At 37.2% G+C, this 21,525-nt stretch overlaps 2 protein-coding genes across 2 annotated transcripts; one reads left to right on the top strand and one right to left on the bottom strand.

Moving 5' to 3' along the window:
• Positions 1–8,610: 8,610 nt before the first annotated feature.
• LOC137727543 (peroxidase 7-like) lies at positions 8,611–10,590 on the bottom strand. Its single transcript, XM_068466391.2, has 3 exons — positions 10,190–10,590; positions 9,486–9,828; positions 8,611–9,190 (listed from the first exon to the last, which is right to left on the bottom strand). Exons 1-3 carry the CDS (start codon positions 10,508–10,510, stop codon positions 8,784–8,786), a joined length of 1,071 nt encoding a protein of 356 aa, XP_068322492.2. The 5' UTR covers positions 10,511–10,590; the 3' UTR covers positions 8,611–8,783.
• Positions 10,591–16,918: 6,328 nt separating this feature from the next.
• GSO1 (Leucine-rich repeat transmembrane protein kinase) lies at positions 16,919–21,370 on the top strand. The gene is made up of 2 exons (XM_068466401.2): positions 16,919–20,668; positions 20,777–21,370. Exons 1-2 carry the CDS (start codon positions 17,263–17,265, stop codon positions 21,145–21,147), a joined length of 3,777 nt encoding a protein of 1,258 aa, XP_068322502.2. The 5' UTR covers positions 16,919–17,262; the 3' UTR covers positions 21,148–21,370.
• Positions 21,371–21,525: the final 155 nt, after the last annotated feature.

Below are 21,525 nucleotides of genomic sequence, written 5' to 3'. Positions count from 1 at the left end.
TTTTAGAACCAAGGAATTAAACTGTGACTATTCAATGTTCATTTCGTGTTTATAGCTCTGTATAATGAGAGATTCTCTCGCAATCATTTTATAGTCTAAATGGTGTCAACAACTAATTAATATTTGTCACTTGCAAAAAAGTGAACCACTCGTTTAATTTGATGAAATGTTTGCAAGAGAGAACCTTTTTTTGTCATGTATTAAAAAGGTAAAGCACTCGTTTACTTTGGTGGAATGGTTGCAAGAGAGAACCTTTTCGGTAGAAAGACCATAGGGCAGGGATGACTTGCCAACACAAAGATGGAAAAATCACCCACCAAAGTAACACCAGCAGTCAAGTCATCCAATAAAGAGATGAAAAGAATTGCTTGTCTCCTTTGAAAGAAAGAATTGCTTGTAATAAAGAAAGGTAAGAAAAGACTTTGATGACTTTGATCAAAGGAGACGAGCAATTCTTTTCATCTCTTTATTGGATGACTTGACTGCTGGTGTTATCTTTGGTGGGTGATTTTTCTATCTTTGTGTTTTATACCCAAGATTTTTGCATAGGGCAGGGGTACACACACACATATATATATATATAAAAGTGTATATATAGGGTAAGGGTTGCTTGAGTCTTGGACACAAAAGTTTCTTATTAAAGTGATAAAAAATGTGATAATTAAGAACTCACTCAAAATCAAAAGTGAAGGCAGAATTATGCTTTGATTCCAAAGGGGAACCGCCGAATCTTTCTCCTCTAGACAATGACACTATCCTCAGAGAGAGAGAGATGGGAAGAATCAATAGGAAACAATTATGTGTCTTTGTCTGACTTAAGCATGCTTTCTCAAAGGGTTCTTTAGGATGATGGAATATACCATTGCAGATATTTTCCCGCATTCCATTATATATTTCTCGTTCACATATATAAAATAGCCAAATGACAAAAAGAGATTAAGAGATCATCTACATTGCACAGAGAAATAGAACTAAGCCCAACCATATCCATCCATTGAACAAATTTAGAATTGATTAATTTTTGAGTAGTTTGGATGGAAGAGCAAGGAGATTTGAACTTAGAATTACCTCGTCTAACATTTCGTACAAAGGTAACAATAAACTGATAGTTAAATGATAATTTATGAGTAGTTAGTTCAAACTTGAGGTCTCGTAGTAGTTTATCACATAAAAACAAATATGAAAAAAAAGAAGTTTCATATATAACATGGACCACATGCATGACCACATTTTATGAAATTTTGAACAACATGCAGAGTTTGGTCAATCTTTTCCATGATTATTGAAGATCATGTAACCTTATTGCCAAAGTGCCATGTAGCTTCACTCACAAGAGCAGTTCCACCGTGGGAAAGGCACCCCCAGGCTATTCATTATTTAATCCATCTAATGAACAGTAACTACCCTTAATGAATAGTAACAGCCTTTTGCATCTCGACCCCTACACTGAATAGCCTTGGCAATAGGCAAAAAATATTAATATTTTATTTATTTATAAGATAATACAAAATAATTTAATTTGTAATTTCGAATAAGATTTTTAATCGTTTTCGTTGCGCTACGTGTCATTATCCGAAAAGACAATTATTGGTGATGGATTTCAAGAAGATTTTTATCCAATGCCGTCATGTCACGTGTCATTACCTTTTCAAAATCGTTGAGGATAGATTCCTGATAAGATTTTTAACCAATCACGTTGCGTCACGTGTCACAATCTGTTTACAATCTTTGAAGATAAATTTTGATCAGATTTTTAACGAATGACGGTATGTCATGTGGCATTATCTACAACTAATCTTTTTTTAATCCTCCATATAATCCACCATCCATCCTCAGAAATCTCACACCAATTTTCTGAAGATCTCTATCATTATTCATAGTTTTTGCTTCCTTTTTCACCAAAATCAAAATATGTATCATTATTCATAGTTTCTGCTTCTTTCTTACAATGTCTTCTTCTTCAAGGATGATGTGGGAAATTGATCAGCAAGAGGAAGAATTGTTTAACCAATTAGAAGGAATGTTCAATCTCCAGGTGGCCCAAAATGAAAGGGAAGAGGATGAGGAACGTATAAGGAGAGATGACGAAGCAAGAATAGGCAGAGCCTTACATTCCATTGAGTCATACAAGTTGTGGGTTAGATCTGCAGGCCAGCCATTCCGGAAACCTTGATAAAATCAGGCAACGACGATGTATGAAACTCTTGGACGATGTTTTTGGTGCTATGGTCTCATTCTTGAGCAAAAAATTATTGCTGCTTTGCGGATGCTTGCATATGAAGCATCTGCAGACCAAGTGGATGATATAGCGAGGATGGGGAAATCAACCATTCTTGAGTCCCTGATAAGGTTTTGCGGAGCAGTCGAATCTATCTACATCGCAGAGTACCTTCGGAAACCTACTGACATGGACTTGAAAAGGCTTCTGAAGAAGGGTGAGATGCGAGGTTTTCCTGGGATGATTGGAATCATCGACTGTATACACTGGACCTGGAAAAGCTGTCCAAGTGCATGGCAAGGCGCGCTTATGGGAACAGAAAATGAGCAAAAAGTATAATTTTGGAGGTGGTGGCATCTTTTGATACATGGATTTGGCACACATTTTTCGGGATTCCGGGAGCTCAAAATGACCTCAATGTCCTCCCCAATCCCCAGTGTTCAACGATGTCCTGCAAGGAAAGGCACCAAAAGTCACGTACTGGGTCAACGGACATAAGTACGATGGACCATACTACCTAGCAGACGACATTTACCCAAGGTGGTCAACGTTTGTCAAAACAGTGTCACGTCTGCGAAGTTCAAAGGAAAAACGATTTGCACGCTATCAAAAAGGGTGCATGAAGTATGTGGAGCGTGGTTTTGGTATCTTCCAAGCTTGATGGGCGATTATCAGGGGTGCTGCCAGAATGTTTGATGTAGAGTCGCTTCGATCCATCATGATGACGTGCCTCATTCTTCACAATATGATTGTGGAAGATGAGTACGATTATGATGCCGTTGATGAATATGAGCCAGATACGATGAACAATTCCAGAACACAAATATATAGTGCTCATGACGCCACCGAAGAACCTGTGCAACGCGAGCCATTAGAAAGGGATGGACGTTACAATGAAAGGCTCATTCAACGATATACTGCACTTCAAAGGCCATATACGCACAGTGCTCGGCAAATTGACTTGATAGAGCACCAGTGGGAATTGAAACAAGCTCAAGATACTTAAGTTCATTTAGTGTGTTTGTTTTTATTTGGTATGTTTATTTAATTTTATTTGGTGTGTTTTTTTAGTTCATTTAGTGAGTTTTTTTTTTTAATATTATTTGGTATGTTTATGTAATTTTATTTGATGTGTTTATGTCATTTGAATAAAGATTCTCTTAGAATAAATTACCAAATTAAATAAATTTACTCTCACTTTAAATAAAGTACTAAATTCAATAAATTGGAATCAACACAAAGTACTCTATTCAATAAATAATAAATTACAACCCGAAGTGTTTGGAAAATTATGAGCGCTGATTACAAAAAGTACTTTATTCATCATCACTTAACCAATTTGTGGTGCTATGATAATATTCTCTTGTCGTGATAAGACCATCTCCTCTTGCTCTCGCTTCTCTTGCACGCCTCTTTCGCACCACGTCCGCTTTCTCCGATTTCCAAAAATATTTAGAATTTGGAGACTTCCCTTCTAAAGGCGTGTTCATAACGTCACGATCTCATTGAGTCATTCTTTCTTCTCTAACCTGTTTCATTTCTTACCTAAGTAGCTCTCTTTCTTTCTCATTAGCTTGAAATGCTCTCTCAACAGTTGCAGCTTTTACCTCCTCTCTAGCCTTATCAGCCTCAAATTTTGCCATTTCCCGTGCCAAAGTCAATTCACGTTGGCGAGCAAGTTCTTCCATATACTTTGCATAATCATTCTTGGAAGCACTCCATTTTCTCTTTGAAGCCTTCTTACCTTGAGGCCTAATTGGATAACAGGTCGTTTCGGGCACTTCTTCTGCGTTATCTTCATGAACATGCGAGGCATGATCAAGTGTAAAGTGTAGAGGGGTGCTCTTCATGAAAAATTCTGGATCGACAGTCACAACTCTGAATTTAGGACAATCTTTGACAATATTCCAACATTCCCACCGGTTGAATGATTTGTCTTTGCTTTTGGCTTTGGCATTATACCAAGCTTGTGCTTGAAATTCCTACACAATGCAGGAGAAGAAATAATTAATGAAAGTAGGTAACAAATAAATAATACAAACAAATAATTATAATGAAAGTAGGCAGCAAATAAATAATGCAAACAAATAATTATAATCAAAGTAGCCAACAAATAAATAATACAAAAAAATAATTATAATCAAAGTAGCCAACAAATAAACAATACAAACAAATAATTATAATGTAAATTTGGGTATAGTACAAACAAATAAATAATATATTGTTACCTGATCCGCTAAATTTTCCCCACTTCGAAGATTACTACTAGCTTGTGCCAAGGCGTCTCTCCACATACTAAACGATTGGCTAATTATCTTCCAACGACTGAACATCGAGTCTTTGATTCTTTTCCCACCAATTTTCTCAAGAAAATTCGTATGAATAAGACTCCACATTTCTTGCAATCGCATCTCATTACCTGCAAGAGAATCATGAGTAACTTCAACCCAGCTAGTACACAACACAACATCTTCAACAAGCGTCCAATTCGTACCTGCATCAATAGTCATTTTGTTGAAAAAAATTGGATTGAAACTTTGAGAAAAAAATAGGAATGTGGTTGAAAGTAGTTGCGAAAATATGAAATTATGGTGTAAAGTAAAAGATAATGAGAATGTATTTATAGAAAAGTAAAATCATTTTTTTTAAATTTTCAAATTTTTTTCTTCTGATTTTTATTAATTTTTTACATTTTTTAAAAATTTTTATTCACATAATTAATCTCTGTCATCGGATTAAAAAAATTTTGAATTCCAACACTCCAGATTGTGCCACATGGCACAACAGTAATATTTTAGAAATTTAAACTTTTTTTTAATTTATAAAGTCGAATAACGTGGACCGTTGATCTCAGATCCAACGGCTGAAATTAATGATAGTTTGAATATTTTGTTTTTCCGTTGGAAATCCAACGGACAAGGATCTGCCACGTGTCATCCAACGGTAACATTGTGCAAGCCTGAGCCGTTGGCCCCAGCATCTGAAACTTGTCGAGGACGTGCCCCCAGGCGCGCTTGTAATGCACGTGCCTGACTAAAAAAATATTAAAACCGGGTTGGCGTCGCCCTGACGCCAGCATTGCATCATACCCACCTTGGACTCTCAGGCCAACGACTCTCGCGGGGCCTGTTGCTTGGGCCCGCTCGTGCGCCATAGCCCAGATATGCTGGAGGGTGTTGCTAGGGCTACTGCCCATTGTTTTGGGGCTTGTCGTTGGGGCTACTCCACACGGTGGAGCTGCTCTAAGCAAACGAGAGCAAGTAGAAGGGGAGAACTGCACGAGGTGCGCGACGATGAAAACCACCCTTTCATGGTTTTGGTTCAGCAGCTTCAGCTTTTAAAAGGAAAAGACTATCAAAGACTAATAAAGGGTATCGATGTAGTTCCAATAAAGCAACAAGGGTTATTTAGGGATATTACCCTAAATTTAAGGAGAAACCCTACTTCGTTCTTCACCATTGCTTTGGATGCCAGGTCTGTGTAACTTTACACGCAAAACAATGGGGGTTTTGGGAAGTGAGGATCTTCGCCGAATCCGCTTTGTAATGATCCTGATAATCTTTCAATCACATCCGTTTATTGCACATTATGTTATCAGTTTTTGTCAGATAGTGTTTATATTCAATTTTAAATAAAAAAAATTTACAGTAATTTATAATCGCACAATGTAAGACAAACGGATGTAATTAGAAGATTTCTAAAATCCCCACAAAGAGGATCTGAGGTTTTGGGGACCTTTATTTTCCTTTTAATTTTCCCTTTAATTATTGCATATATTTGCAGTGAAGTCTAGTCTCTCAAATAAAAGCCTCAAACCCCATCGCAATTTGTGAATCATTATGTCCCTCCTCTGTGTTTATCCACAACAGGGGAACAAAATAGTTATGTGTAGCTAGCTCTAGCAAATAAAATGACACATAATCCACTCGCATAAGCATCCTCAAAAGGCAAAAACCAATTATTTTTTCTTACCTTTTTTCTCTTTTGACAACTGATACAAAGCAAAAAAGCAAACCCCACATCAGCTGCCTCAACTACAAACATGCTTGGTTTTTTTTCAAAAAAGAAAAGTGAAAAACCAAGAAAAAATTCTTCAAATAAGAAACATTTTGTCCTAGTCCTATGTAGTTCATTCCATATTCATTCTTCCAATTAGTAATCGATGATGGTTGCTTCATCCTAGTGTTATTTATTATTATATGCATGAATCCATTCGAAGCGGGAAAAGAGCAAAATACTAATAATTATTTGATAGGCAACGCTAGATTACGTTTTTGAACAATAATTAATCAACCACATTTCTTTTATTATGTACATCCAAAAGAATAGGGAATGTGGGTGACAAGAGAGAAGACACTTGTGCAGAAAACAAAAATAGCTTAATGATGATGACCATGAAGACCATTACTACTTGAATATGATTATATACATCCTACTTATAATGGCAAAATGATTGTCTGAAAGTTCCAAATATCTAGCATATGCTATGGAATAAATTAAAAATAACATATGATCATTAAGCTATAGTGACATTACAGCAGCGACATATAAATTAAATGGCAGAAAAGACAGGCCACAAAGAAGGAGAAAATTACAGACTATATGTTCTTTGTTTTTATTAAATTTCTTTCTCTTGATCATATATATCTACTTTGATCACGTTTGTTATGCTAGCTTCCTCAATATTACTCCTCACCTATTTGAAATGGGATTCGGACCACTTGGAACTTCATGTGCACCGGCTCTGAACGTGTTTTCTTTCCATGGGATTGGCTGCCTCCCACGACGAATCCGAAACTCTAGTCCTCTCCTTCGTCCCGATTCACCTGTAAACTCGTGATCATCCTTTGAATTGATGATGCCGTGTGACGGTCTTCTTGTAGAAGATTCCACGATAGCATTTTTCTTAGTGATGACTCCAACTCCAAGTGATCTCGAGGAAGTACTACTGATAGCTGGGATTGACAAGCTATGCTTCTTTTGAGCCACGGTGATTTGAAATGTGATGAGAAGAACGAAGAGGAGGGTTGTAAAAGTGGTGGTAGATGATTTTGCATTACTAGCCATGCAAGACGATTTTTTTGCTTGTATTCAAATCATTCAGCAAGTTCTAGACTTGGCAGCTTCTAGGTTGGTGATGAAATGAAGGTTTGGATTTGTAGACTAATGCTGCTCATAGCTCAAGATGGAAAAGAAAAAGAAATGGTACAAGATTTGAAATGCTTGTAGGGTTTATATCTGTGAAAGTTTAAATGAGAGAGAGAGACCTAACAAATAAAGGATGGTGTATCCACATACTTCTTTTTATCTTCCACACACACCTCTTAATTTTTGACTATCGAGTTGAATGAATTGAAGATGATAAAAGAACATAAATTAACATAAAATGTGTGGAAAGTAAAGATATGTGAATAGCACCGTCCAAAATAAAAAGGGGAAAGCAAGATGTTTGTGGACTACTTTCCCATGTCTTTGAGGATGATTCATTTCTTTAAGAAATGAACAAATAAACAAAACAAAACATCAAATGTAATCTTTCTGGCTTCTGCATTACAACATATTTATTTCAATATATATTATACATATATAGATAACTAAAAGTATGATTTAACTCATAGTTTATGAAGTTTAAGATAAATTAAAAATGAATTTGGATTAGATGTAAGATGTTATTAACGGGACAGTTTGCTTTTTCTTTTATTTGCCTGATAAAGGGGCAGTTTGCTTGGTTTGACCTTTCTGACACAGTGAGGGCGCGCCTGCAAACAACCCCATAGTTCCTTGGGAAGAGGACAAAATAGAGCCCACAGAGCATGAGTCAGAGACTCAGAGATGCTCGCTTAACCCTAGAGGATAAGGGTGTCAAAGATTGCTTGTCATTTAGGTCGAGGATGATTCAATTAATACAGAGCCCTTCTTTTCTTTTCTTTTATTGCATTTTTTTTTCAAGAACCATATAAAGTTTCTCGTACTGTGACCACTACCCAGCCAATAGGAGAAGGAAAAAAGGAAAATAAAAAACAGGCCTTACGAGACTAAAGAGCCTCTTTCTCATAAACCCATTGTTTGTCCATCAAATTAGGGTTTGGGTCGTCTTGTAAGCTACATGGGATAATGATAGAAGGTTGGATTATCTCGCAGACTCAATTTGTTGAGGATTTTGAGTTGTAATCGAAGTGTGTTGCAATCGAGGAGAGCGGGAAGACAACATTTGAAACTGGCTTGGCTGCTGACCGGGCTTATCAGCCAAATATATCAAATGAGGTTGTTTTATTTTAGTCTTTTAATGCATGAGAAGATTTTACCTATAACATCTTGTGTATAGTTATCTACCTATATATCAATTTTTCTAAATATATGATCGAGTGACTAGAGATATAAAACAAACCAAATACACTTAATTAAGTTCTTCTTTCTTGAAATATGTTAAGCACAATATCTTGTAAAGAGAGAAGAAATGACGTTGAACATGAGCGAACAAGTGATTAAATTCATTTATATCTTATGGTTAATTAAGCAAAATATGGTAAGCATTTGAGACTGTTTCTTATTATAATTAAAGGTCTTAATAAGAGTTGACAAAGTTGCAATTGGTTCGAATTTCGCCTTCATTTTGACCGGTGAGGACTTGAACATTCCCTAGTTTGGCCATGGATATTCCAAACTGGTATTGGAAGACTGACGGCTGGGAAGCAAAAGCACTGACAAGAGATTTAGTCCTTGGATCAGAATACAACATTTGATCTGTGCATAAAAGTCCCATATTCTTCTGCAGATTCATGTAGTATGCAGTGTCAAATTTATGTGGAGTTACAGCATCAAGATCAGCATAGTCTGATGCCCATCTACATTTTCTTTCCAAGTAGCTCAAGTACTGCGCATCAAGGGATGGATCAGGCTTGCCAGTTCCACTGAAGTTAAAGAGCCTGTGTTGTACGGATTCACATGAAGACCTTCCTATGGTGTGTGCCCCTACAGATGAAAATCTTTTATGTCAATAAAAGCAACCAGATTTTTGTTCGAGTTGTAGGAAAACTTAACATTTTTTGTTATCACACAGATTTGAATATTATGTTGTCAGACTGTTAATCTAAATTCTTAGTATTAGGTTTGGTTCATGTTTTAATGTGTTGTCCAAAGTGATAGTATGACAATAAAACATGTACGTAATGTGAGGTCTAAATTGACAGTGTGACAACATAACATGTTAAATTAATTGAATGAAAATACATATGCGATTGAAATGCAAGCGGACTAGATGGTTCACCTGAGAGAACAACCAAGTCAACCACATTCAAGCCCTGTGATTGAAAAATCTCAAGTAAACTAGTTATGTCTTCGTGACCCATGGGAACCATCTCAGTTTCCTTAGCAATCGAAACTTTTCCATCTTTCCTCCCATAGGGGACTGCCCAATATGGACCTCCAACTTGAACAATAGCATCCCTTGCAGCCGCAGTCAAAATGTCTGCACAAGAAACTGTTTTTGGGCACTTCTTCTCAACCTCTGCCTTGATATCATCAATCACTTCAAACCCTCTCAGTGTCTTGCTGGCCTTGCCTTCCCTCTCACTTCCTTCATGGTTTAATAAGATGGAGGCATCACATCCCTACATGTGTTTCAATTCATTATAATTGTGATTAAAAGAAATCAAATACCAAGCAATAAATAAATAAAATTCTAGTTTTCAGATGGATGTATGGAAGTCGATCGGCCAACTCTTTTCCAAGTAGTATTGGTCCATCAAGCTTCAAAAAACTAATGTAATAATTTAGAGACACAAAATTGACTACATTACTAATCCATTCTTCAAATAAATATTATGAGTCATGTACAACATATACATACATAAAAATTTGGGGTGCCAACCTCTATTAAAGGCGATGATCAATAATGTGGTTAGTTTTCTGCGTGCAAATAGAATTAGTTGATAATTAATATATAATATGAAGGTTAAGTCATATTCTTACCCTGATGGCACAGTCATGGAAGTGCAACCTCATGACGGCAGCTGCTAGGCTGTAATCCTCCTTAAGCCATTGCTTCACCTTCCTACTGATAATACCTTCAAGGTCTGGACAACTCTTGTGATAGTAGGAATTGGAAAGAAACTCTCCAAAGGGCAAGTCGTCTGATATTGTTGGAAGTGTTAGAGTTAGAGTTGTGGCTCCCTCCCAGGACTCATCTGTTTCTTCATCATGGCGATCGTGATCGTGTTCTGGGTAAGTTGAAGAAGCATTTAATTGAACAACAAGAAGAAGAACTAAGAGCAAGGAAACTATGGAATTCATATTTCTTTTGCAGAAGTGTACATACTATATGCCCAAGATTGAAAAACTACGCTAGCTGCTTTGCCTTTCAATGAAAGCGTGTTGACAAACTTTGTGTGTGTGTGTTTGTGTGTATATATATTGCATATGGTATTGGTGATTAGAGGATCTAATTGGAACAACAATTAGGTTAATCATTAATTAGTTGAGGACTACGTGGGAAACACCCCCTGCAAATGGAGATAACATGCTAGCATGTATGTAGAGCTTGACAATTATTGCTTTAATTATTTAGTTTGAAAAACATTGACTTTCACAAAACCTAATGCAATAATATTTCTTCATTGTTCAATGAACTAATGTGATGCCGCGTATCAGCATGATATGGTTTCATCCTGATACATATGATTTTTATTGGATTTTGAGACGATTTTTAACTACAATTAGAATTTTCATTTTTACTAGCTGTTTTCTTTCAAAATAAGGAAAAGTTCGGTAACTCTTTCACAAACCCATATTCTAAACTAGTATGATTTATAAAAAGTAAAATAAAAGAATTTGAACATGAATGTAACGGGATGGAAACATTATCATAACTCATATCTGCAAAGTTATGTGCTCTTAAGATTAAATAAAATAAAGCCTGCACAAATAGGTTGTAAATCGGTTTGCACTTCAGGCTGAAAAAAAGTTGGCCTGCACATAGAGTAAGTTGGGTCACAAAACCTCAGCCCAATTATGGCTTCAAATGAATTAACTCAAAGTTTTTAGGGCCAAACCCGTTCAAACCAAGGTCCAAGAATCATTGTGCTACAACGACAAAATTTTCAGATCCATTTCTGTCAAAATTAAAAAAATATATATATATTAAAAATGAGTTTGAAAGCAAAGAAAAAAAATATTGATAGAAAAGGTTTGACAAGAAAAGATAAGATAAAAACTAAAGTTAATGTTAGCTAAAGTGCTTCAGTTAGCTCTTTCTTGAAGGGCAGGGATAACGTTTTTGGTCCGTCGTCTCCATATTACTCACAAATCGCAGAGGCAAAGGGTTAAAACTTGGGTTTGTCTAATTACTTTTTTTGCACCGTTTACACATTAAACCTGTTTTGCACTGTTTACATATTAAGTGGTTGGAGCCCCACATCGGGGAATAGTGTGATGACACCCAACTTTATAGGAGTTACATTAAACTTTATGATTGCCAAGCCTAGTAGCGTGAGCTTATGACTAAGTTGGACATTAAAGTGATTGATTGTATGATGAGATTAAGCCAAAACCCAAGCTTTGAAGGTAATTTAAGGGCACCCTACCAACTATGTGTAGGTAAGCAAATCACTATGATCAATTGAGATGAATTTAGCTTGCAGACGAAGACCAATGCCCGGAAAATCACTGTGGAATCCAAAACTTTGCATATCTTGAACTCTTAACTCGAAATGTTACGCTATGGGTAGGCCAACTTACTCTTAACTCGGAATGAACATTTTTGTTGACGCCCCATCCACTATGGGTAGGTGGCAACAAAAAAACAAATCGACATATAAAGGGAGTTTTAAGGAAAAGTCCATGATACTGTTCACTTTAACCAAAAACCATATTTTTACACTAAAAAGTCAAATCTGGTACTATTCATTTTACTCTTTATTTTGTCCTTATCGTTAAAACTCAAAGTTTTCAAATCATTTTCATTAGTTTTCCTTATAATAAATTAGCCTTGTAGGTGAAGAAGACCCTAATCCCACAGGGTGGCGACCTTCCCTTGGCGTTTGGCCCAACCCCTCGTCCATATCACTTTTTGTTTTGCTCTACTGTGACCCCAAATTTCTTAAGTTGGTGAGTATCACAGTTACCTAGCACAATTCATGAAATGCTTATGATGTTAAAATCCCATTGTTTATGGTTAAATTAACCAAATATATTGGCACTAATAGCATAAAAAAGTTGCAGAAAAAACTGTTCATTTGTTGCGATAAAATTGAGAAAGATCAAATCCAATATTGAATGCTCGAAAAGTTTCGAGTGGTGTTGAGATTCTCTCCGAATCTCACACTGTGGAGTTTATGGACTTAGCAATATGGATCGTTCAAGAGAGAGATATTTGGGCATTGGAGAAAGATTGTGTGTGAGGTGCAGGCAGCACAATTCATTAAATGCTTTTGATCATGTTAAAACCACATTGTTTATGGTTAAATCAACCAATTATATTGCCACTAATATCATAAAAAAGTTGCAGAAAAACTGTTCAATTGTTGAGGTATAAGTAAGATAGATCCAATCCAATATGGAACGCTCGAAAGTGTGGAGTGATGTCGGGATTTATGGATTGAGATTCTCTCTGAATTTTACACTTCAGAGCCTACAGATTGAGCAATACAGACCGTTTAAAAGAAAGATATATAGGTTTTGGAAAGAAAGATTGTTTATGAAGTGAGTCAATGAGATGAGCTAATAAGAACTACAAAATTTAAATTAAACGATCCAGATTAGTCAATTGGGCTCCAGAGTATGATCGAGAGAATCTCAATCCGGGATTTATGTACGTTTGAAGTAGAACAAAAGCTAAGCTCAATCAGACAAAGCTAAGCTCGTCTACTTCAAATCCTTAAAATAATGATATAAGTCCCTTCATCATGCATGTTCATACTTACCCCTCATTTGTTCCATCCTCATCATTTGACATTTAATTTGCATGTCAAATATTTTCACATAAATTTGCAAAAGGCTTGAAAGTTTGAATCATGTTACCAGAAAGTAAACTTCAACAGATGCTTGCAATTATACAAGCAATGAAGCAATGCACGATTTTGGCAATACAGCATTCTAAAATGAGGTATAGGCGTATTTTTTTTCTCTGAACTTGCAAGGAGCTGCCAATTTCTCCATGAACTTTAATTCTATCCTCCTAAATTTTTATAATTGGCCAATTTCTTCTTGAATTTTAGTTTTAGCCGATTAACCCTTTGAACTTTTATAATTAACCAATTTTTCCCCTCAACTGTAATTTCCCCTTAAACCGTAAAATTCAAACAAAAAGTGTAAGGAGTGAACTAGCAAAAGAGAAGAGAAAAAGAGAAACAATATGTTGTCCACATTAGCGATGAAATTACCTTTTTGCAATTATAAAATTAAAGTTTGGGGGAAATTGCTAATTATAAAAGTTTAGGAGGTAATCTGCTAAAATTAAAGTTCATGGAGAAATTGGCCAATTATAAAGTTAAGTGGGAAAATTGGCAATTATAAAAGTTGAGGAGCAATCAGCTAAAATTAAAGTTCAGGCATAAATTGGCCAATTATAAAGTTCATGAGAGTAAATGGCTAAAATTAAAGTTCATAGGGAAATTATTAGCTTCTTACAAGTTTTTTGGGGGAAAGGGGGAATCGACATATACCTGTTCTAAAATTTACACGAAATGAGAATTTCAACTTAGTGTGAAAGAGAGGTTACACTGCTTGAGCCAATTGGCCTAACCCATATTTTGCAATAGTGTACAAATTTTGCAATCGGATATTAATCAAATATTGATCATATAATATTACGAGTCAACGAAGAAGATATATTGTGAATCAGGTGAAAATGGGTTTAAGTAGTCTATTAAGTATCATCGTCTCTGTCGTATTCTCTTGGACAAAGAATATAAGCATATAATTGTACAAGACCATTTTGTAATTGTCTAACCACTCGTTAATTCGTCCAAGCTTTCGCCCTCATAGTCAAGATTCTAGCGTATGCACAAATACAATATAGATTACTTTATAATTAATACTAATCTGTGAAGAATATTGGCATGCAGATCCAGGCTTGCTTAATTTAGAAATAATAATTAATCGAGTGAAAAGTTAATATTCTTCTGATCTTTACGTAATTAATAGTCCATTGCAGATATAGTAATTAAGCCTATTTTTTTGTATGTATTACCTCAGCATGCGATCACGGGTTTAAAATTTAACATTCGATTGATAAGCAAAACGATCATTTTCTCTTAATTTAGTGAAGCCAGGACAACATACTTGTTGTGAAACTCAAGCTAGACTTTTTTATCAGTGATCAGTCCAGGACCATTTGGGATTGTATTGGTCTCAATTTTTTTTTTATTTTATTTTTAATATTCTTGCTGAGGATGTAAACTTATTAATTTGACTTGATTGAATAAAATTTATCATTTGACAATAATAATAATAATAATAATAATAATAATAATAATAATATATCTTTTCCGAGTTTCTATATTTCAAGATGTCTACATATCCAAACAACAAAATCTTATCAAGATTGCATTCCTTTATTACAGAGTGTATTTTTTTTTATTAAGAAAGGGGAAATCAATTGTAAACCTTAATAAATAATAAGAAAGCAACGTAACACTGATTATATATCTTACTAGAAAATCTTATGACATAAAATACCAAAAAATATCCTGACCTACAATACACACCAATTGCTAAATTTTCCAACATAGTTAAGAGTAGATGCTGTTTGAGGCTCACACCATGCAGCAACAGTCCGTCAGCATCAACGGTAACAATCAGCCTGGCAAGTTAACAACAAAACTAGCAATGCTTTTACTAGAAGAAAAAAAAAAATTATATTACGCTTTGAGGTATCCTATAATTTGAGTTTTTAGTCGTTAAATATTGTTGTATTATTGGCAAAGAATTTACGGCCTAAAACTCTAAAGTTTAAGATACCTTGGAGATACTATAAAATCTCATTTTATAAGAATATATTAGAAAGTAATATTGTCTCATTTAGATTAATATATAAGAAATGAACTGTCTGATAGAACACGAACTTAATTACCCAGTAGGTGACTCCATGCATGCAACAACGATCAGTTGTATACATGTCAATAAAATAGCACTCGATCTTTTAAGAGGTTGATGGAGGTAACAGAGGGGAAAAGGTTCACATGCATGGTATTCTTGCTTGTATATTTTATACATCAGTAAATATATTTAATGAATGGAGTTTGAATGTTATCAATTAACAAAAAAATGTGAGCTTGCTTTGAATCAGACTTTATCGCAGACAGATAAATAATCGCAAACGCTGCACAATAGACCAAAACACCGTGTCAGTTATACAAAAGATATCAGCAGCTTTTGTGGCTGGAAGAAGAATGTGTATTGAGTCGTTGCATGCTGACCAAATAAACACATCTTATCAACTTCTAAGTAATATACACTTTCGTATAAACTTGCAACTGCGTTTTTGGTTTTATTTTCAACTTGATGAAATTATTGATGTAAATGTGCATGGAAGTCTGGAAGAGCATGGCCTACTATATGAAGAAGACTATTCATGACGCTATACTGATTAACTAATAATTAAGATAATGTTCTGAAAGAGGTTTTCTCCAAAGAGTCGCGAAAGCTAGAAACACGAATATGTGGTTAATCTTTGTAAAGTATTTATAAACTCGTCGTTCACTCATACTATAACACATGAATTGATTTTGAGGATGCATAGTATCATCTCATATAAAAAAAGTTAAAGAACCTTATATGTGCTTATGTTGACTACCTTAGTATCAACAATTAATTTTAAGATAAAACCTTAACTTTCTTCACTGGTTACGCCATGTAGCTTTGTTCAGGTACCACATAATAATTTCTTTCCAAATTTATAAAAATCCGTATCAATGATAAGTACAAGAATTGAGAAATCATTATCAAACAACTATGATTATTGAGTGGGCAAACAAAACAAATAATACACACAAATTGGAGTAAAAATAGGGTTTAGTATATTGCATACAACCAATCAAGCTTATATATCAAAGAACTATGATTATTGAATGGACAAAAGGACATGAGGATTTGGTATCTCAAACCCAATAAGCATGACATAAAGTATATGGTATTACATTTCTATCATACATCTAAGCCTTAAGCTACCAAAACATGATTAATTAATTATTAAATTATATATATAAAGAGGAGGATGGAACTATAAGTTAATTGGGTTACGTAGGGAATGACTAGGGTTTGGGGGAACTCTGTTGACTTTCTAAAGCTTGCAATTTTCAAGTGCATAAATATTATATATTCTTCATAGTTTGGTTGATTAAAATTTAGAAATTCAACCGCTCACTTTCGGAGCAGGGACTCAGTCATTTTTGAGCTAATACACCAGTTTGTGAAACCCACAAACATCGTCCTCTGTCGGTCACCCAACCACTGTATCTCCTCCCGTGTAAGCCCATATCTTCACCGTCAATCTGTTTTTTCTTCTGTTTTCTTTTTCTTTCACTGCAAATTGCATAAACACTCTGACCTTTGTGTACCTAGTCACATTTATATTGGATAATAAAACCATTTTTCTTAAATATAAAAATATTCTCTTGGTGTTTCTCTGACCTAGTTTGACCTTCTCAATTCTCAATCCAACTTTTTCCCATTATTTAAGACTAGTGTTGTTTTCACATTGATAGGAATTTGCAGCTTGCAGTTGCAGTACAGCTGATAAGACACTTGTAGCCTCATTTATTCTCTCTCTCCCATCTCTTTCTCTCTCTAGATTTGCACTCATTTTTAGGCCTCCATCATAAACCCACTCCTGCAAGAAAAAAGAAAACTCAATTTTCCAGTGCATTCAATTACCGCCCAATTCAATCTTCCATGCACATTTGCACGTGCAAGCACTCAAACTCCAAGACCAACTTTCAACCATCCAAACTAAAGATGCAAGCTTTACACTTACCCATCAATGAAACTGTAGATTCCAACCAGTTCATCATCTAGCTTCGAGCTGCTCTGTTTTGGTTCTGAGAAAAATGGCTTTAGTAAGAGATGCAATTTTGACACTTTTTCTTGCTCTGTTTCTGCATCTTTCATTAGGGTTTATGTTCTGCGAGGGGAAGCTCGATGGCAATACAACTTTGAGTGTGCTTTTGGAGGTGAAGAGGGCAATTGTGGGAGACCCAGAAAATGTTTTGCATGGCTGGTCCGAAAGCGACCCAAATTTCTGTACTTGGAGAGGTGTGACTTGTGCGCTTGACTCGCTGGACAACTCGGTCCAAGTGGTAGGGCTCAACCTTTCCGGCTCGTCACTCGCCGGGTCGATATCGCCCTCACTCGGTAGTTTGCAAAACCTGCTCCACCTTGATCTCTCTTCTAACCGCCTCTCGGGTCCCATCCCACCAACCCTCTCTAACCTCACGTCCTTGGAATCTTTGCTTCTCTTTTCAAACCAGCTCATTGGGGACATCTCGACTCATCTCGGCTCGCTGACGAGTCTCCGAGTGATGAGAATCGGCGACAATGGGCTCACTGGATCCATTCCCGCCACTTTTGGCAATCTTGTCAATTTGGTCACGCTTGGTTTGGCCTCATGCAGCCTCAACGGTCCAATACCTCCCCAACTCGGCCAACTCGGCCTACTCGAGAACTTAATCCTGCAGCTCAATCAACTCGAAGGTCTGATTCCTGCTGAGTTGGGGAACTGCTCCAGCCTCACTATCTTCACAGCTGCCAACAATACCCTCAACGGAACAATCCCCGCGGAGCTCGGCCGTCTCGGTAACCTCCAGCTCCTGAACTTGGGAAACAACAGCCTCACCGGCCAAATCCCGAGTCAACTCGGTGAATTGAGTCAACTCGGATACATGAATCTCATGGGGAACCAACTTGAAGGTCCAATGCCAAAGTCCATATCTCAACTGGGAAATCTTCAGAGTCTTGATTTATCCGTGAACAAGCTCACAGGAGGTATTCCGGCCGAATTTGGCACCATGTCTCAGCTGGCAACCTTAGTTTTATCAAACAACAGTCTTTCCGGTGTCATACCAAGAAATCTATGTTCCAACACAACAAGTTTGGAGCTCTTAATGATTTCGAGTTCCGGAATTTTTGGCGAAATCCCAGCAGAATTAAGCCAATGCCGATCAATGAAGCAGCTCGACTTGTCCAATAACTTGATCAACGGGTCAATCCCAGATGAGATTTATGGACTAGTAGAGTTGACCGATCTGTTGCTCCACAACAACAGCTTGGTGGGTTCGATTTCTCCGCTGATATCAAACCTCAGCAATCTGCAGTCACTTATTCTGTACCATAACAACTTGGTGGGCCCTCTGCCGAGCGAGATTGGAATGCTTGGGGAGCTCGAGATTCTGTATCTCTACGACAATCAGCTCTCTGGAGAAATCCCAATGGAGATTGGCAACTGTTCGAGCTTGCAGATGATCGATTTTTTTGGAAACCGGTTCAGCGGGAAGATCCCGGTTACTATTGGGAGGCTCAAAGATTTGAACTTACTTCATATCAGGCAAAATGAGTTGGTGGGTGAGATTCCCGCTACACTGGGGAACTGTCACAAGATAACTATTCTTGATTTGGCGGATAACCGTTTATCTGGCGGGATACCGATAACTTTCGGGTCCCTTGGAGCTATGGAGCAGTTCATGCTGTACAACAACTCACTTGAAGGTAATCTGCCTGATACATTGGCTAAAATGGTGAATTTGACTAGAGTGAATTTATCGGGAAACAAGTTGAATGGAAGCATTGCTGCATTGTGTAGCTCGAGTTCGTTTCTTTCGTTTGATGTCACTGACAATGCATTTGATCATGAGATTCCTTCCCAGCTCGGAAATTCGAAATCTCTCCAGAGGTTGAGATTAGGGAACAATCAGTTTACTGGTAAAATCCCACACACATTGGGGAATATCAGTGAGCTATCACTGCTAGATGTGTCGGGAAATTCGCTCACAGGATCAATACCGGACGAGCTTTCATCGTGCAAGAAACTGTCCCACATTGACTTGAACGACAACCTTCTTTCAGGCACAGTTCCGAGGTGGTTTGGAGGTTTACCTCAGTTAGGAGAGCTGAAGCTGTCCTCAAATCGCTTCACCGGGTCTCTTCCGAGTGAATTGTTCAATTGTTCTAAACTGCTAGTGCTTTCTATGAGTGAGAATTCTCTCAATGGAATCCTCCCTGCTGAGATTGGTAACCTGGAATCACTTAATGTCCTAAACCTCGACCACAACCATTTTTCAGGTCCAATCCCTCCTGCCATTGGGAAACTAGGCAAGCTGTATGAGCTTCGGCTCTCGCAGAACAGATTTGATGGTGACTTACCTTATGAGCTTGGACAACTCCAAAATCTTCAGAGCATTTTAGACCTCAGTTACAACAATTTGAGTGGTCAGATTCCTGCATCTATTGGGGCTCTGTCAAAACTTGAAGTGCTTGATCTATCTCACAATCAACTAATTGGCGAAGTCCCTTCCCCAGTTGGTGGTATGATTAGCTTGGGAAAGCTTAATCTGTCTTACAACAATCTGCAAGGAAAGTTGAGCAAGCAATTCTCGCACTGGCCGGCTGAGGCTTTTGCGGGAAACTTGCATCTTTGTGGAAGCCCTCTTGGAAGCTGCATTGGCAGAAAGCAGCAGTCCGATCCAACAGAATTGGCAGTGGTAGCCATTGCTGCAATATGTACTCTATCTGCAATTGCTCTACTGATATTAGGAGCTACTTCTCTCCTGAAACACAAGCGAGAAGCTTTTCGAAAAGCCAGTGAAATGAACTTCTTGTACTCGTCCAGTTCTTCCCATGCTCAGCGAAGACTGCTTTTCTCAAATGGTTCTGTCAAGCCAGATATCAAATGGAAAGACATCATGGACGCCACAAAGAATCTGAGCAACGAGTTTGTAATTGGCTCAGGAGGGTCGGGAGTAATCTACAAAGCTGAACTGCGAACCAGAGAAACTGTGGCAGTCAAGAAGATTTTGTGTAAAGATGATCTTATGGCGAACAAAACCTTCACGAGGGAGATTAAGACACTTGGAAGGATAAGACACCGGCATCTGGTGAAGTTAATGGGGTACTGCAGCAACAAAGGAGCAGGATCCAATCTGTTAATATACGAGTACATGGAGAACGGAAGTGTGTATGATTGGATACACCAGGAGCAAAGTAACAAGAAGAAGAAAAGCCTTGATTGGGAGGCACGGCTAAAGATTGCGGTTGGATTAGCTCAAGGAGTGGAGTATCTCCACCATGACTGCGCGCCAAAGATCATCCATAGGGACATTAAGTCGAGCAATATTTTGCTCGATTCAAATATGGAGGCACATCTTGGGGATTTCGGCCTTGCCAAGACACTTAATGAGAACTACGAGTCTAATACAGAATCTAATACATGGTTCGCTGGATCCTACGGGTACATAGCACCAGGTATTAATCAGTTATGCTTTGAATTACTTCGGATACCGAATTTAGAGTTTGATTTTGACATGAATGATCTATGCGTTTGATTCTAACTGTAATTTCATATGATTTCAGAGTATGCTTATTCACTCAAGGCATCAGAAAAGAGTGATGTCTACAGCATGGGGATTGTGCTAATGGAGCTTGTAAGCGGGAGAATGCCGACAGATTCATCTTTCGGCGTGGAGATGGACATGGTGAGATGGGTCGAGATGCATATTGAAATGCAGGATTCTACTCGTGAAGAGTTGATAGACCCTGCACTGAAACCACTCTTGTCCGGAGAAGAAAACGCCACGTTCCAGGTTCTTGAAATTGCACTGCAGTGCACAAAAACCAGCCCGGCAGAGAGGCCTTCGTCACGAAAAGCGTGTGAACAACTACTACATGTGTATAATCATCGGTCAGTGGAGTTTGAGAAGACGAATTTAGATTCTTACACATAAGTAGTGAATCATATTTCGGAAGATTGATGAAAATTTGTCGTTAATATAAATATACCACTCCGTCTCAGAGAGTAACTAGGACCAATTCAGTCGTGTTTCCATTCATTTGGTTTGATTTGGTTTGGTTTGGGCTTGTAACTGTAATGCAGCATTTTGTTACAGGGTGCCACTGATGCGAATGGGGCTTTTGCTTGAGGCAATTATATAAGATTGTTTTGTGAAAGTTTATATTATCACCTGTGAATCAACCGTCGAGTTTGAATCCCCCGGTTGGGCAGGGCAGCGTACCCGCCCCTTTGTACAGAACTTCTACTCCCGAATCTCGTAGATTAGAGTAATTTAAAATATAGCCTTATCAAAACGGAAAGTGAATGCTTA

Source organism: Pyrus communis, chromosome 10, assembly GCF_041283825.1.
Source record: "Pyrus communis isolate YQ-2024b chromosome 10, ASM4128382v1, whole genome shotgun sequence".
In the NCBI taxonomy this organism is placed as follows: Eukaryota; Viridiplantae; Streptophyta; class Magnoliopsida; order Rosales; family Rosaceae; genus Pyrus; species Pyrus communis.
This window is presented reverse-complemented; position numbering and strand designations above follow the sequence as displayed.

Bases quoted from the DNA above. Each gene is read 5' to 3' on its own strand.
- GSO1 (XM_068466401.2), top strand. From the start codon at position 17,263: ATGGCTTTAGTAAGAGATGCAATTTTGACACTTTTTCTTGCTCTGTTT. The intron at 20,669-20,776 runs GTATTAATCAGT...ATATGATTTCAG, and splicing joins CTACGGGTACATAGCACCAG to AGTATGCTTATTCACTCAAG.
- LOC137727543 (XM_068466391.2), bottom strand. From the start codon at position 10,510: ATGAATTCCATAGTTTCCTTGCTCTTAGTTCTTCTTCTTGTTGTTCAA. The intron at 9,829-10,189 runs GTAAGAATATGA...AAACACATGTAG, and splicing joins TCCATGACTGTGCCATCAGG to GGATGTGATGCCTCCATCTT. The intron at 9,191-9,485 runs GTGAACCATCTA...TTTCATCTGTAG, and splicing joins TGACTTGGTTGTTCTCTCAG to GGGCACACACCATAGGAAGG.